At 49.2% G+C, this 17,782-nt stretch overlaps 1 protein-coding gene across 3 annotated transcripts in view; it reads right to left on the bottom strand.

Moving 5' to 3' along the window:
* mapk8ip1b (mitogen-activated protein kinase 8 interacting protein 1b) overlaps window positions 1-17,782 on the bottom strand; it is a 90,194-nt gene that overhangs the window by 32,158 nt on the left and 40,254 nt on the right. For all 3 annotated transcript variants that reach the window (XM_055649271.1, XM_055649273.1, XM_055649272.1), the window contains exon 3: window positions 1,157-1,384. In XM_055649271.1, the coding sequence (XP_055505246.1) occupies window positions 1,157-1,384 (228 nt within the window). The remainder of the gene's footprint in view (window positions 1-1,156; window positions 1,385-17,782) is intronic.

Consider the following 17,782-nt stretch of genomic DNA (forward strand, 5'->3'; position numbering starts at 1 on the left):
AGCCGGCACCGCCATTCAATGTGATACAAAATCAATACCCCGTTCCTGCTTTCTCCCCATATCCCTTGATTCCTTTAGCCCTAAGAGTTAAATCTAACTCTTTCTTTAGGAGCCCGGTGCGGGGCTGAGACGCTCCCGTGTGGGCGGCCCGGTGCGGGGCGGAGACGCTCCCGTGTGGGCTCCGGTGCGGGGCGGAGACGGTGCTCCGGTCTGGCGGCGGCGGCGACCTGAATCCGGGGCTCGGTCGCGCGCCAGTGGGTGACATCGTCGGGAGCTCGCGGGTCACAGGTTGATGCCTGTTTTCCGGAGCTCCCGTGGCAACAACTGCTGGAGGGCGGCAGCTTCGACCACCCCCGGGCTGCGGAACTTGAACCGCGGGACTGACTTACCATCGCCTGGTGGGGTATCGCCTCGGCGCAGAGGGAGAAGAGGAGGGAAGAGACAGCAACCCTAAGACTTTTGCCTCCATCACAGTGAGGAAGTGCTTGGTGAACTAACTGTGGTGGATGTTAATTTGTGTTTATTGTGTGTTGTTTATTATTACATGTATGGCTGCAGGCAACGACATTTCGTTCAGACCGAAAGGTCTGAATGACAAATAAAGGATTCAATTCAATTCAATTCAATAGTACATCCGGTGAATTGGCCTCCACTGCCTTCTGTGGCAGAGAATTCCACAGATTCACAACTCTCTGGGTGACAACGTTTTTCCTCACCTCAGTGCTAAATGGCCTACACCTTATTCTTAAACTGTTACCACCGGTTCTGGACTCCCCCAACATTGGGAATTTTTTTCCTTGCAACTAGCCTGCCCAATCCCTTAAGAGTTTTATATGTTTCTATAAACTTTCCTCTCATCCTTCAAAATTCCGGTGAATACAAGCCCAGTCGACCCATTCTTTCATCATATGCCAGGCCCGCCATTCTGGGAATTAACCTGATGAACCTTCGCTGCACTCCCTCGAGAATGTCCTTCCTCAAATTAGGAGACCAAAACAAAAGCACACAAAAGTCCAAGACGTCTCATTTTTACAGGATAGCGCCTCGTCGCGTACCGGCAAAGTAAGCGGTGTTAAAGGGTGAGGGGGTGGGGACAATCGGCAGCGGGGATTGTTCGAAGGAAGCGGTGAATTGTGGCTGGTCCCTGCAGCCTTACCTGCGAGCGTGGAACCTGGGGGAAGAGGTTCAGGGTCGTCGGCCTCTTGGGTCTGTAGGCCGCCATGCCGACGGGCTTGGTCTCCCTCCGCCGGCCATTGTCCTCTTCCTCCTGCTCCGTCTCGTCCGTGGCGTCTATCAGGTCCAGCTGCAGCATCTCCGCCTGAATGGTACGCCTGTCCTTTCCACTGGTGGTGGCAGTGTTGTTGGCCTCCAGGGTCACCCGGGACTGACAAAGGGGGGAGGGGGACACACACACACACACAAAGAGTGGACAGTGAGGGGGTTGGAGTTCGTCCGCGGAAAGCCGCGTTTTACAGTTGTAAATCAGTGCCCGGGGGAAGGGTTAAAATGATGCAATTGCCTTGGCTAATCCGACAGGAAATCTCCCTGCTCGTTAAAGAGAGATATCAACAACATTGAATCAGAAACAAACACAGGCTCGACAGAAGCGACGAATGATGACACACGGGCCATTGAATGGCCACACAGGCCACTCTGTGCATCGTATCGCTGCTGGATCACTGTTAGCCCCACTCTTCATTCCATCTCCCACAGCCTTGCTGAACCTGTAGCCGGTAGGGCAGTACTCTGCATATCACCAACATATCGCAGCATCTCCTCCCTCCAGCCCATGCTGCACAGATTCATCCACTTTACCTCAGGCTTGGCCGCAACCCCATTAAATGCTCGTTCATGGTAGACTGATTAGCAGCTCGAATGGACAATCCGGAAGAAAGCTCGCGGCCCGCTGTCGAAAATCCCAATACCGTTCCCAGAATCATTTGTGACAAGAGTAGAATTCGACTTGCAACAAACGCTGCAACTTGAATGTATTTGGCTCCTTCTGCACAGTGGGAAGCATTTGTGAGTTGCTTTGCGGGAGTGTTAGTGAATGAACTTTGACACCAAGCCATACATGGGGGCATTAAAGGTGACGGCAGCAAGCTGCTATAATAAGGGCGCTATTAAAGAGGGTTACGAAGAGGGGAAGGGTGGTCGAGAGGCAGCAAGGTTTAGGCTGCGGACTCCAGGGCAGCGAGGTGGGGAGCCAAGGGCATTGCTATAAGTGGTGTGTGGATTCAACTCGGTGTTGGGAAAATGGCTCAAAATGGAGCAGCTGGAGCAGGAGAGAGAGACAAGGAGGAAGTGCGAGAATGTGGAATGGGTTGAGGCAAGTCTTTTATTAACACAGTGAGTGGAGGATGCCTGGAATATGCTGCCAGTGTTGGTGGTGGGGGCAGATACATTAGTGATGTTTAAGAGGCTTTTAGATAGACACATACAGGGAGTGGAGGGATATGGATTTTGCACATTGGCATTCTTGACGTCACGCTCTAGTAGAGAACCATTCCTAATCAAGGACAAGTTGTACAAGTTGACAAGCAGTAGAGGAGGGTCAGGGCGGTGAGTATATAAATCGGGCGCGTGGCTTGTTTTCACAGAGGCCCAGGACCATTGGTGAGCAGTAGAGGAGGGTCAGGGCTTTTTTACCAAAATCCGTAACGTTCCACACTCCATAGTGAGGGTTCTGGTGGAAGCCGCTGATTGGTGGAAGCAGACTAGAGGAAGCAGCTGATTGGGTGCAACATCAGGTTAGCATTTGTGCTTTCTGGTTAAAGGTACAGTGCTTTAGTTAAGGTACAGTGAGCTAAAGGTACAGTGCTTTTTGTTTATATAATAAAGGTGCAGTTTAAAGGTCACGAGGGAGCAGCTGTTGTGAGTCAGATACCTGCTGATTTCTCCCAGCAGTTTCTATTGTATTATACTGGTATCAGATCCAGGGTAAGGCGGGAGAATGACAGTCAGAGCAGTGTACTGTTCTGGATGTCAGATGTGGGAGGTCATGGTGTCGGATGGCTCTCCAGACGTCCACATCTGCACCAGGTGCAGCGAGATGGGGCTCCTAAGGGACCGTATTAGGATCCTGGAGCAGCAGCTCGATGACCTCGCTCTGATCAGAGAGAGTGAGGAGGTCATAGAGGGGAGTTATAGAGAGGTGGTCACTCAAAAACCACGGGAGAGAGACATGTGGGTCACGCTAAGGAAGGGCAACGGGCAGAGGCAGGAACGAGTGAGTACTCCAATGTCGGTACACCTCGCAAATAAGTACTCCTGTTTGAGTACGGAAGGGGGTGACAGCCTACCCCGGGGTAGTGACAGCGGACGGGCCTCCAGCACAGAGACCGGCCCAGTTGCTCCAAAAGGTAGGGAAAAAAGAGGGCAATATTAATTGGGGACTCTATTGTTAGGGGGTCGGATAGGCGATTCTGTGGACGCAGTCGGGAGACCAGGATGGTGGTCTGCCTCCCTGGTGCCAAGGTCTCGGACGTGTCTCAACGCATCCAAGATATCCTTAAATCAGAGGGAGAGGAGCCTGAGGTCGTGGTACATATAGGTACCAATGACATAGGTAAAAAAAGGGAAGAGGTCCTGAAGGGAGGATTTAGGGAGTTGGGAGGAGAGTTAAGAAAAAGGACCAAAAAGGTAACAATCTCAGGATTACTGCCTGTGCCACGCGACAGTGAGAGTAGGAATGGAGCGAGGTGGAGGATAAATGCGTGGCTGAAAGACTGGTGCAGAGGGCAGGGATTCAAGTTCCTGGATCATTGGGACTTATTTTGGGGAAGGTGGGACCTGTACAGAAAGGATGGGTTGCACTTGAACCCGAGGGGGACCAATATCCTAGCGGGGAAATTTGCAAAGGCAGCTGGGGAGACTTTAAACTAGAATGGTTGGGGCGAGGGACTCAAATAGCAAAAGGTAGTAGACAGAATGGGAGGCAGGAAGCAGAAATGGGAAGCACTCGGACACAAGAGGAGAAAGAAAAAAAAGGAAATAAACAGAGAATAAGAGACGGGGGTTTTCTTAAATGTGCATATTTTAATGCTAGGAGCATTGTAAGAAAGGTGGATGAGCTTAGAGTCTGGATAGACACCTGGAAGTATGATGTTGTGGCGATCAGTGAAACGTGGTTGCAGGAGGGCTGTGATTGGAAACTAAATATTCCAGGATTTCGTTGCTTCAGGTGTGATAGAATTGGAGGGGCAAGAGGTGGAGGTGTTGCATTGCTAGTCAGGGAAGATATTACAGCAGTGCTTTGGCAGGATAGATTGGAGGGCTCATCTAGGGAGGCTATTTGGGTGGAATTGAGAAGTGGGAAAGGTGTAGCAACACTTATAGGGGTGTATTATAGACCGCCAAACGGGGAACGAGAATTGGAAGAGCAAATATGTAAGGAGATAGCAGAGATTAGTAGTAAGCACAAGGTAGTGATTGTGGGAGATTTCAACTTTCCACACATAGACTGGGAAACACATTCTGTAAATGGGCTGGATGGGTTGGAGTTTGTAAAATGTGTGCAGGATAGTTTTTTGCAGCAATACATAGAGGTACCTACTAGAGGAGGGGCAGTGCTGGACCTCCTGTTAGGAAATGAGACTGGACAGGTGGCGGAGGTATGCGTTGGGGAGCACTTCGGGTCCAGTGATCACAATACCATTAGTTTCAATATAACTATGGAGAGGGTCAGAACTGGACCTAGGGTTGAGATTTTTGATTGGAGAAAGGCTAACTTTGATGCGATGCGAGATGATTTAAAAGGAGTGAACTGGGACATTTTGTTTTATGGGAAAGATGTAGAAGAGAAATGGAGGACATTTAAAGGGGAAATTTTAAGAGTACAGAATCTTTATGTTCCTGTTCGGTTGAAAGGAAACAGTAAAAATTGGAAAGAGCCCTGGTTTTCAAGGGAAATTGGACATCTTGTTCGGAAAAAGAGGGAGATCTACAATAATTAAAGGCAGCATGAAGTAAATGAGGTGCTTGAGGAGTATAAGGAATGTAAAAAGAATCTTAAGAAAGAAATTAGAAAAGCTAAAAGAAGATATGAGGTTGCTTTGGCAAGTAAGGTGAAAGTCAATCCAAAGGGTTTCTACAGCTATATTAATAGCAAAAGGATAAGGAGGGATAAAATTGGTCCATTGGAGAGACAGAGTGGACAGCTATCTGCAGAGCCAAAAGAGATGGGGGAGATATTGAACAATTTTTTTTCTTCGGTATTCACCAAGGAGAAGGATATTGAATTATGTGAGGTAAGGGAAACTAGTAGAGTAGCTATGGATACTATGAGGTTCAAAGTAAAAGAAGTACTGACACTTTTGAAAAATATAAAAGTGGATAAGTCTCCAGGTCCTGACAGGATATTCCCTAGGACATTGAGGGAAGTTAGTGTAGAAATAGCCGGGGCTATGACAGAAATATTTCAAATGTCATTAGAAACGGGAATAGTCCCCGAGGATTGGCATACTGCGCATGTTGTTCCATTGTTAAAAAAGGGTTCTAAGAGTAAACCTAGCAATTATAGACCTGTTAGTTTGACTTCAGTGGTGGGCAAATTAATGGAAAAGATACTTAGAGACAATATATATAAGCATCTAGATAAACAGGGTCTGATTAGGAACAGTCAACATGGATTTGTGCCTGGAAGGTCATGTTTGACTAATCTTCTTGAATTTTTTGAAGAGGTTACTAGGGAAATTGACGAGGGTAAAGCAGTGGATGTTGTCTATATGGACTTTAGTAAGGCCTTTGACAAGGTTCCTCATGGAAGGTTGGTTAAGAAGGTTCAACTGTTGGGTATAAATGCAGGAATAGCAAGATGGATTCAACAGTGGCTGAATGGGAGAAGCCAGAGGGTAATGGTGGATGGCTGTTTATCGGGTTGGAGGCAGGTGACTAGTGGGGTGCCTCAGGAATCTGTGTTGGGTCCTTTTGTTGTTTGTCATGTACATCAATGATCTGGATGAAGGTGTGGTAAATTGGATTAGTAAGTATGCAGATGATACCAAGATAGGGGGTGTTGTGGATAATGAAGAGGATTTCCAAAGTCTACAGAGTGATTTAGGCCATTTGGAAAAATGGGCTGAAAGATGGCAGATGGAGTTTAATGCTGACAAATGTGAGGTGCTACACCTTGGCAGGACAAATCAAAATAGGACGTACATGGTAAATGGTAGGGAATTGAAGAATACAGTTGAACAGAGGGATCTGGGTATAACCGTGCATAGTTCCTTGAAGGTGGAATCTCATATAGATAGGGTGGTAAAGAAAGCTTTTGGTATGCTAGCCTTTATAAATCAGAGCATTGAGTATAGAAGCTGGGATGTAATGTTAAAATTGTACAAGGCATTGGTGAGACCAAATCTGGAGTATGGTGTACAATTTTGGTCGCCCAATTATAGGAAGGATGTCAACAAAATAGAGAGAGTACAGAGGAGATTTACTAGAATGTTGCCTGGGTTTCAACAACTAAGTTACAGAGATAGGTTGAATAAGTTAGGTCTTTATTCTCTGGAGCGCAGAAGGTTAAGGGGGGACCTGATAGAGGTCTTTAAAATGATGAGAGGGATAGACAGAGTTGATGTGGACAAGCTTTTCCCTTTGAGAATAGGGAAGATTCAAACAAGAGGACATGACTTCAGAATTAAGGGACAGAAGTTTAGGGGTAATATGAGGGGGAACTTCTTTACGCAGAGAGTGGTGGCGGTGTGGAATGAGCTCCCAGTGGAAGTGGTGGAGGCAGGTTCATTAGTATCATTTAAAAATAAATTGGATAGGCATATGGATGAGAAGGGAATGGAGGGTTATGGTACGAGTGCAGGCAGGTGGGACTAAGGGGAAAAAAATTTGTTCGGCATGGACTTGTAGGGCCGAGATGGCCTGTTTCCGTGCTGTAATTGTTATATGGTTATTATATGGTTATATGTACCCTGGTCACTCCCTCTTCTCCCCTCTCCCATCAGGCAAAGGGAATAGAAGTGTGAAAACACACACCTCCAGATTCAGGGACAGTTTCTTCCCACTGTTATCTGGCAACTGAGCCATCCTACCACAACCAGACAGCAGTCCTGAACTACTATCTACCTCCTTGGAGACCCTCAGACTATCTTTGATTGGACTTTACTGGCTTTACCTTGCACTAATCACATATCTGTACACTGCGAGTGGCTCGATTTTAATCCTGGCTGGTTAGCATGCAACAAAAGATTTTCACTGTACCTCGGTACACATGACAATAAACTATATTGAACTGAACTGATCCGACCAACAACAGTCCTAAGCCACTATGTACCTCATTGGAGACTTTCAGACGGGGTGGAAGATTGCAACCTTCACTGGTCCGCCCTGTTTCGACTAATGCAATCAACTCGACGTGCCCAAACGGAAGATCAAATAGAACAAGTTGTCCAAGAACTTTAGGCTGTGCATGCCACACGAGAGAAGAGACTTTCAGACCATGTATGATCGGACTTTACTGGACTTTATCTTGCACTAAGCGTTGTTCACATTATTCCCTTTGTCATGTATCTGTACACTGTGAATGGCTCAATTGTAATCATGTATTGTCTTTCTGCTAGCTGGTTAGCACGCAACAAAAGATTTTCCCGGTACCTCGGTACACGTGATAATAAACTAAACTAAACTACTGGAGGGAATCTTTCACAAAAGCAGATTGGGAGTTATTGTTTGAATGTGGGTGCAGCTGCTGAATGTGATTTAAGGTGTTTAAGAAGGAACTGCAGATGCTGGAAAATCGAAGGTAGACCAAAGTGCTGGAGAAACTCAGCGGGTGCAGCAGCAGAGATGCGGGTGCAGCAGCAGAGATGCGGGTGCAGCAACAGAGATGCTGCTGCACCCGCTGTGTTTCTCCAGCACTTTTGTCTACCTTGAATGTGATAGGTGCCTGGAACGCACTGCCAGGGAGGAAGTGGGAGCAGATACAGCAGCAATGTTTAAGAGGCAGTTAAACAGGCACAAGGACAGGCAGGTGATGGAGGGAGGGAGACCAAGTGTCACAGGTGGAGTGAGCTTAACTTAACATGGCGGCACGGTGGCGCAGAGATAAAGCACTTCCAGAGACCGGGATCGATCTTGACTGTGGGTGCTTGTCTGTACGGAGTTTGAAAATTCTCCCCGTGACCTGTGTGGGCTTTCTCCAAGATCTTTAGTTTCCTCCTGCCCTCCAAAGACGTACAGGTTTGTAGCTTAATTGGCTTGGTATTAAAAAAAAGTAAGATTGTCCCTCGTGTGTGGAGGGTAGTGTTAATGTTCGGGGATCATTGGTCAGTGCCGACTAGGTGGGCTGAAGGGCCTGTTTCTGTGCTGTCTCTGTAAACTAACTATCATGGCCAGCACAAACTTTGTGGGCCGAACAGCCTGTTCTAGCACTGTACTCTTCTACGTTCCACGCTTTGTGGAGATCCCAAGTAGCCGCCAGCTTCCGTAATGTCCTGAGGAATTGCTGCATAGTTGGAGAGAGGCAATAGGCTGTCTTCTCAGGCAGATTTTATGGAGCTTTTCCATGAGAGGTCAAGAAATTCCCCTCCAGCCTCCCTCACCCTCCTTGTCCCTCAATCAACATCACAACGTGAAGGAGACACAAGAGACTGCAGATGCTGGAATCATGATCCAAAAAAAAGTGATATAGCAACGCAGTGGGTCAGGCAGCATCTGAGGTGGGAAATGGATAGATGATGTTTCAGATCAGGACCCTTCTTTGGACTGGAGATTCACATCCCTCTTGTTATCACACGTTCTCCAACCAACAATGTGCCATTGTGGGCTCCACCATTCCTGGCGTCATCTGTTGCCGGCCCCGATACGTTCTGCCCTTTTCTCACCTCCAGTTTATTTCCCCCACAGCGTTGAGGTCAGAGGGGGCAAAGTGTAAAAGAGATGTAGGGGGCAAAGTTTATTTTTTTAAACAGAGAATGGATGTTGCCTGGAACAGGCTGCCAGGGGTGATGGTGGAGGCAGACATGGTGGTGCAGCGGTAGAGTCGCTGCCTTAAGGGGCTGTCCCACTTGGGCGACCTAATTGGCGAGTTTAGAAGTGTTTGAAAAAAATGTCATGTTGAAGACCTCCTTCGACTATGATGAAGACTATCTACGACTACCTTCGACTACCCTCGATTACCTACGACTAACATGCCGACCTACTACTACCTACTATGACTTGACTACCTACGAGTAAAAAAAGTATCGATTTTTTCCATGGCGACCTTTTTTTTTACTCGCGGGCATTTTTCAGCATGTTGAAAAAAACGCCGCGACCTAGCTGAGGCCTCGAGTACGCGGAGACCACTCTCGAGCATGAAGGAGAGTTACAAAGACCTCCTATGACCTCGTGTCGACCATGCTGCGAGTATGAGTCGAGGGCAAACTCGCCAGAACTCACGGATTAGGTCGCCCAAGTGGCACAGCTCTTTACGGCACCAGAGACCCGGGTTCAATCCTGACCTCGGCTTCTGCCTGTATGGAGTTTGTACGTTCTCCCTGTGACCACGTGGGTTTTCTACAGGTGCTCCAGTTTCCTCCCACACTCCAAAGACGTACAGGTTTGGAGGTTAATTGGCTTCGGTAAAATTGTCCCTAGTGTGTAGGATAGTATTGGTATACGGGGATCATTGGTCGGCGCGGGCTCGATGGGCTGAAGGGCCTGCTTCCGTGCTGTACCTACATAGTCTAAATTCTTTTGAATTTTTAATATTACAAAAAACTACTAATGCTTAAAAAAATTAAAATAAAATAAATTAATTAAATTAGGCAGCTTAAAGGGCAACAGACCGCTGCAGACACCGACAATAAGGAACAATATGCATAGTGGTGCCTTTCTGTCTACACAAACAGCGCTGTCCTTATTTAACACACAAGATTAACCCCCTGATGTTGTCGTGTCTGCCTCCCACTGAGCAAACAAATTTGTTATAAAACTCCAGAGCTAATTAGCGGCACAGTGATCGTTTAATTGTAGGGATTTTATTTCCTCCTCCAGTCTCCGTCTTGGAACCACTATACCACCCATTCTATACCGCCGATCATAGAGTTGCACAGTATGGAGACAGGCCCTTCAGCCCAACCTGCCCACACCGACCAACATGTCCCACCTACACTAATCCCACTTGCCTGACATACAGCCCATAACCTGTCCTATCCATTCATCCGTTTAATTGCTTCTGTCCAATCCTTCTGCTTAGTTTAGTTGTGAGATACTGCATGGAAACAGGCCCTTCGGCCCACCGAGTCCACGCCTGCCATCGATCGTCCATTCACACACTAGTTCTGCGTTATCCTACATTCGCATCCACTCCCTACACACCAGGGGCAGTTTGCAACGGCCAAATAACCTACAAACCCGCGTGTCCTTGTGATGTGGAAGGAAACCGGAGCACCCGGATGAAACCCACGCTGCCACTGGGAGAAGGTGCAAACTCCACACAGACAGTGCCCATTGTCAGGATCGAACTCGGGTCTCTGGTGCTGTGAGGCTGCGGTTCTACCAGTTACAATGGCTTTGCCTTGCCTTGCCTTCCAGGCAGAAGTCCTTCTCTGAAGAAGGGTCCCAACCCGAAACAGCATCTATCCATTTCACTACACAGATGCTGCCTGACCCACTGAATTCCTTTGTTTCTTGCTCAAGATTCCTGCATCTGCAGTCTCTTGTGTCGATGCTCTTTTGCTTTCTCCATGTCTCTGCTGATCCCTGCCTCCATACTTGATTGGAAACTTCCTAACAATGTTCCAGTTCTGGCAAAAAGTCATCGTCCTTACAGAATTAACTCTGTCTCTGTCCCTCCATGGCAGCTGCAGTCCTGAACGTTATACTTTATGCCAACTTTCAGCATCTGCCACATTTTGCATCGTGTTTAACAAATTGCAGCCTGCCTGTGGAGTTGTATTCATATCCCTCTGTTACGTGGCACCACAGAGTCATAGAGAGTAGAAGCAGGCCCTTCGGCCCAACTCGTCCATGTTGACTAAGTGTGTAAGAAGGAACTGCAGATGCTGGTTGAAGATAAACAAAAAAAAGCTGGAGTAACTCAGCAGGTCAGAGAAAAGGAATAGGTGACGTTTCGGATTGAGACAAGAAGTCTGAAGAAGGGACACAAAAATGCTGGAGAAACTCAGCAGGTGCAGCAGCATCTATGGAGCGAAGGAAATAGGCAACGTTTCGGGCCGAAACCCTTCTTCTGAAGGGTCTTGTCCCAAAACGTCACCTATTACTTTTCTCCAGTGCTGCTGCCTGATGTTACTGGAATCTCTGGAACTCTCTGCCACAGAGGGTAGTTGAGGCCAGTTCATTGGCTATATTTAAGAGGGAGTTAGATGTGGCCCTTGTGGCCAAGGGGATCAGAGGGTATGGAGAGAAGGCAGGTACGGGATACTGAGTTGGATGATCAGCCATGGCGGTGCAGGCTCGAAGGGCCGAATGGCCTACTCCTGCACCTAATTTCTATGTTTCTATGTTACTCCAGCATTGTGTGTGTATCTTCCATGTTGACCAAGTGCGCATCTAGGCTGCTCCATTTGTCCGCTTTGACTGGTATCCCTCCAATCCTTTCCTATCCATGAACCTGTCCAAATGTTCTTTAAGATGGTCGGCATGGAAGAGCTGGGCCGAAGGGCCTGTTTCTGTGCTCTACAATTCTGACGGCGCAACACACACTCAGGACTGCACCGAAGGACCAACCCAGGTTGTGGGCTGGGGTCCTGGCAGTGGGAATCCAACCCATGGCCTTCTAACTCTGACCTGGAGTGGCATGTCTGACATTGCAAGGGTATAACTTGGTTTCAGCCCCGAGTGACTTGTGGTCGGATGCTGAAAGCAGGAAACTGCACAGATCAGTTGCAATCAACTAAGTGGCCAGACAAATGCTTGAGTTTCAAGTTCATACCTTCCCAATCTAACGTGTGATAAGGACCACATCTTCCTTGCAGCTTTGCTCACATCCCAAAGGGCTTCGTCGACCTCAAAACTCTGAAAATCCACACCGTGCGCTTACAGAGAGCAGATGTTGGTGATATCTGAGCTGTTACCATTCACATCTCCTCACGATCCACTTTTGCCCCATTGCAACCTGCTTTTGCCTTGTGGCTCTATTCCCCATGTCCCGCTTTCATTAAACTGATACGACAGATATAAACATAGAATATAGAACAATAAAGCACAGAAACAGGCCCTTCAGCCCTTAATGTCTATGCCACCCCTAACGCCACGATAAACTAACCTCCTCTGTTTACACATGAACCATATCTCTCCATTCCCTGCATGCCCATATGCCTATCTAAAAGCCTCTTGAATGCCACGATCGCATCTGCCTCTATCAACACCCCTGGAGTCATGTTCCAGGCATCTACCACTCTCTGCGTGTAGAAAAAACCTCCCCCCCTCACTTCCTCCCCCCCCCGTGTGTGTGGGGGGTGGTTAGAGTGGGTGTGTGAAGCCACAGGCCCCCCCCCCCCCCCCCCATCCGCGCGTTGAGGGGACGGAACCCAACGGGTCCCCCTTGGTCTAGTCTCCGTTAAACTTTACCCCTCTCGCCTTAAAGCTACGCCCTCTAGTCTTTGACATTTCCACCCTGGGGGGAAAAAAGATTCTGAGTGTCTACCCTCTCATAGTTTCATATACTTCTATCAGGTCTCCCCTGGGGCTCATGTTGTCGACCTCCCAGTGGTGAGCCCCGTCAACTGACCTCAGGCAGGCGAACGACAACAGACAGAGACAGCGGCAGCGCTGGGGCTCGGCGCCAGCCCGGAGCGTGCGCCCTTTTTAGGGCATCACCCACGGATATCGAACCGGATGGCATCACCCTGCTGCAGACGTCTGCTGCCTCAAACGCAAGGAAGAAGAAGAAGAAGAAGGTTCCCCTCAACCTCTGGCGATGCAGATAAAGAATCCAGGTTTGTCCAGCCTCTCCTCATAGCTAATACCCCCTAAGCTTCTTCTGCAACCTTTGCTAAGTCATCCTTCCTGCAATGGGGTGGCCACACATCAACCTGCCGAGTTACTCCAGCACTTTGTGTCCATCCATCTATCACTGGCCTGGCTGTGATCCACCTCCACACTCTCTTGTCCAGCTTTCTCCCACCTACTCCAATCTGTCCGAAGGATGTTCCAGATTTGGAACGTTGTCTTTCCCTCTGCAGTTGCTGCCTGACCTGCTGCGTTCCCCGAGCACTTTGTGTTTGGCCTTCTGCAAGGACTCCGTTCCATTCTCCCACCTTTCACAAATCTCCATTCCAATTGTTCCAACCAACTTCCACACCAGTGCTACCTTTATCCTGAACTATATATAGCTTCCTCTCCACTGTACCCGTTCTCACCCCCTCTCCTCCCACTCAGAATGGATGCAGGCTTCCATGGTCCACAATGGCACAAGTCACCATTTTCAACCATTCATCCTCCATAACCTTCAATACCATGCTACTACCTCACATCTTCCTCCTCCCCTCCCCTCACCTCACTGTAAGGACCATTCCCTTTACAACATATTGGCGCACTCGTCCCCCTTCGCCCACCCCTAAACCCTTTAGCTTTTCCCTGGGCTGAGACTTGAACCCATGCCCTTCCAGTTCAGAAGCAGGAATGCTATCCGCTTGGCCACAGCTGGTGCCAGGCAGCAAGAGGTGTCCAAGAGACACTTTTAAATGTCGAGGCCTTCCACTGATGCGAGGCCATCTGTACAATCAGTTACCCGGGAGAGGAAGTTGATGCATCAAAAATTCATATCCTTGTGGCAATTGTCGGCTCTCAGGCTTCCTATGGTGACTTGTGGCCTTCATTGCAAGAGGATTTGGCAAGGAGGTCCTACTGTGTTGTATAGCTGGTGCCAGGCAGCAAGAGGTTTTGGTCTCCAATTTGAGGAGACACTCCTTTTAAATGTCGAGGCCTTCCACTGAAATGGTGCAGGAGTAGCCATCTGTACCGCCATTCAATCATGGCTGACCCTGGGAGAGGAAGTTGGGGCTGGATTCATCAAAAATTCATATCCTTGTGGCAATTATCGGCTCTCAAAACCGGTAGGCTTAAGATGAGAGGAGCAAGATTTGATGGGAAATCAAAAACCCAAAGGCGTAGGTTTAAGACGAGAGGAGCAAGATTTGATGGGAATCGGAGGGGTAGGTTTTCAACACAGAGAGTGGTGAGTATATGGAACCAGCTGTTAGGGGAGGTAATTGAGGCAGGTGGTACATCAGCATTTAAAAGATGTTTGGACAGGTACATGGATAGGCAAGGGTTAGAGAGATATGCGTAAAAAATGTGTAAATGGGACCATTGTAGATGGGGAATCCTGGTTAATGTGAATGAGTTGGGCGGAAGGGCCTGTTTTAGTGACTCGAAAAAAAACACTGAAGATCCCTGTAAATGCCCCATCTTTCATTGCATATTTTTTTGAGGTTGGTTGGTTTACTTTTGTTTAGCTTAGAGATACAGCATGTGAAACAGGCCCTTCAGCCCACCGAGTCCATGCCGGCCATTGATCACCCATTCACACTAGTTCTATGTCATACAAGGGCGATTTTCAGAAGCCTATTATCCTACAAACCTGCGCATCTTTTGGAATGCAGGATGAAGCTGGAGTACCCGGAGAAACGCCAGGCGGTCACTGGGAGAACGTGCAAACTCCACGCAGACAGCACCCGTGGTCAGGATTAAACCCGGGTGTCTGGCACCGCGCGGCAGCAGCTCTATCGCTGCACCACTGTGCCGCCATTAAATAATTTAGTTTAGAGATACAGCATGGAAACGGGCCCTTTGGCCCACTGGGTCTGCACTGACTACCGATCACCTGTACACTAGTTCTATCCCACAGACTAGGAACTGTGTGGGAGGAAACCGGAGCATCCGGGGAAAACCCACGCGGTCCAGAGAGAACGTACAAACTCCACACAGACAGCACTCGTAATCAGGACCGAACCTGGGTGGTTGATGCTGTGAGGCAGCAACTCTACCGCTGCACCACCGTGCCATTGATTGATCTCTGAGAATCGGCCAGAGTGCTGGTAATTAATGCAATCATTGATGGGTACAACAGGAGAATAAAACAGGGTCGTGGACAGAGTAGTCTAGATGAATGTTTGAAGTATGCCACGGACTCGATGGGCTGAAGGGCCTGTATCTCTCTGCATCTTTCTGGATTGTTGGAATCGGGATTTCTCCGTGGTAATCAATGCTGGCAAATCACAGTGAGATTTCTGCTGGGGATCATTTCTAAAGCACCTGTATCTGCCCTTGAGGAGGAACTAAATCAGGACGCACGTCGGGTTTTTTTTCTGACCCTGGATTCGAGTGTCTCGTCCACGGAGCGCGGCCTCCAAGGACTGGGTCTGCAGGCGCGAGGATGGGAGGCAGTCTGTGGATAATTGCTCTGTGGATGGAGACCTTGCGGAGGTCACCTCTCCACCAGCAGCTCGTCAGAGTATTCACAGGCTGCATTATAGAACAGAGCATGGCACAGTGCAGGAACAGGCTCTTCGGCCCACAATGTCCATGCTGGGCATGATGCTGTTAAAGTAATCTGCACCTGATCCACCTGACCTCACACTCCCCACCACCCCCCCCCTTTTCCTTTTAATGTGACATTCACCCCACTTCTCATTCCCCTTACTGCAACATTACCTCTCCATTTCTCTCCCCACATTGTGACACCCATTTCCCCCCTCTCCCCTCTCGTCCCCCCCCCCTTCCCCACCCTCTCCACCCTCACCCCCCCCCCCTCTCCACACCCCCACTCCCTCTAATTCCCTCCTCTCCCCATCATTCCCTCTCTCTCCACCCTCTAATTCCCCCCCCCCCCCTCTCTCCCCCCACCCTCTCCCCCATTCCCCCTCCTCCCCTCTCCCCCCCCCCCCCCCCCCCCCCACACACACTCTCTCTCCCTCCCTCCCACCATGACATCGGACAGTTTTCGGAAGTTACACACAGCTGGAGGGCAATGATATATTAAATTACCAGCTCTTAACAAAGACGGCCGAGGAGAAAATCGCCTTGACCCATGGTTGCCCTGGATTATATCAGATGTTCAGCAAAAACGATCTTATTTCCTTCATCAGAGCAATCATGGCACTTCAAAGGCAGTGCAATGTCCTGGGATGCCTGGATAGTGTGAAGGGTGGTGTAGCAATATTAATATATTTCCATCTACTCAAATCCTGCATCTGCATAACTCTTTATTCAATGTTATGCAAAACTTTCCAAGTGTTATCATGGTTCCACTTTAACTGCTTATCAGGTTTTCTTGAAACAAAAGACTCCCAATAATCTGCTACCCACCCTCTGGGAAATCCCGGTGGTTCAGTGTTTGCCCCACCAGATGATGCTCAGACGCACTGCCCTTCAACTCACCAAGGACTTGCTTCCTGTTCATCCTGAATGCTGGCTGGTATCCTGGTTACTCGACACCATGGGGCCCTAGTTCCCTACTCGAGGGCCCAGGTTCCCCCCACTCTCTGGGGCCCCAGTTCCCCTACTCTGGGCCCCAAGCTCCCCCGCTCTCCTGGGCTCCAGTTCCTCCGACTCCCTCCCTAAATGCCGCACCAATGCGGGCTACTGACAGGAGGAGCTGAAGATCAGCACCATGGACAGCAGCTGGCTGCTGGACACCAGCGGTTTGCCGGACTGAGTTGAGGTCACCCCAGAATACCAACTGTTGCATCCAATTAGCCGGGATTGGACTGGCCCACCTGCACTTCAGCAACCCTATTCCTGAGATCCAAGGACAGTTGCGGCCAACCCTGAAGTGGAAGCAGGAGAGAGGGAGGGTGTCGCTCCACTAGCTGTGCTTCCCCTTGCGGAGTTGGGGCAAGACTGAGCTGTCGGGACATGCCCGAGGCTCCCGGTGCCCCCTCTTGGAGCAAAACTGAACCGCCTGGACAAGCTCGACACCATCAAAGTCATTTTTTTGGAGGAAGACTGTACCGCTGGGACACGCCGGAGACCATCAGTGCCTCCTCACCTGTGGACCGATGTCAAGGGACTGCTTCCCACTTGCAACCTCGACCTTCTCCCCACCATCCTCCTTCACTGTAAATAAACCTCTTTATGTGAGTTCAGCCAAACCCAGTCGGTGTAGTCATTGTCCACACCAACGGCATTCCCAAGCCACAAAGGCTATCGTGAAACAGTCACACAGCAGCAGGGCAGGGCATTCGGCCATCCGTGTCCAAGCTGACCAGTCGGCAGCTTTGTGTATTCATTCCCCCCTCTGCCACTTGGCCTGCAGCCGGCTCTGCCTGGACGATGCAGTGCCTCCCAACCCCATGCAACCCTGCTTTCGCCACTCTCACCAGCTTCGTGTTTCGGGTGAGAAAGTTCCTCCATTCCCTGCCACTATCTAAAAGCCTCTTAAACACCACTATCATATCTGCCTCCACCACCGCCCCATCTCAGTGATTTTTTTTTGCAGATAAAAAGCTCCACCTTGAACCTCCCTTCCCTTTGCCCAACATAAGCTTAGTTCAGTTTAGTTTATTGTCAGCACGGTGGCGCAGCGGTAGAGTTGCTGCTTACAGCGCTTACAGCACCAGAGACCTGGCTTCGATCCCGACTATGGGCGCTGTCTGTACGGAGGTTGTACGTTCTCCCCGTGACCTGTGTGGGTTTTCTCTGAGGTCTTCGGTTTCCTCCCACACTCCAAAGACAGACAGGTTTGTAGGTTAATTGGCTTTGTTTAAATGTAAATTGTCCCTAGTGTGTGTAGGATAGCGTTAATGTGTGGGGATTGCTGGTTGGCGCGGACCCGGAGGGCCGAAAGGCCTGTTACCGTGCTGCATCTCTAAACTAAACA

This window comes from Leucoraja erinacea, chromosome 18 (assembly GCF_028641065.1).
Source record: "Leucoraja erinacea ecotype New England chromosome 18, Leri_hhj_1, whole genome shotgun sequence".
In the NCBI taxonomy this organism is placed as follows: Eukaryota; Metazoa; Chordata; class Chondrichthyes; order Rajiformes; family Rajidae; genus Leucoraja; species Leucoraja erinaceus.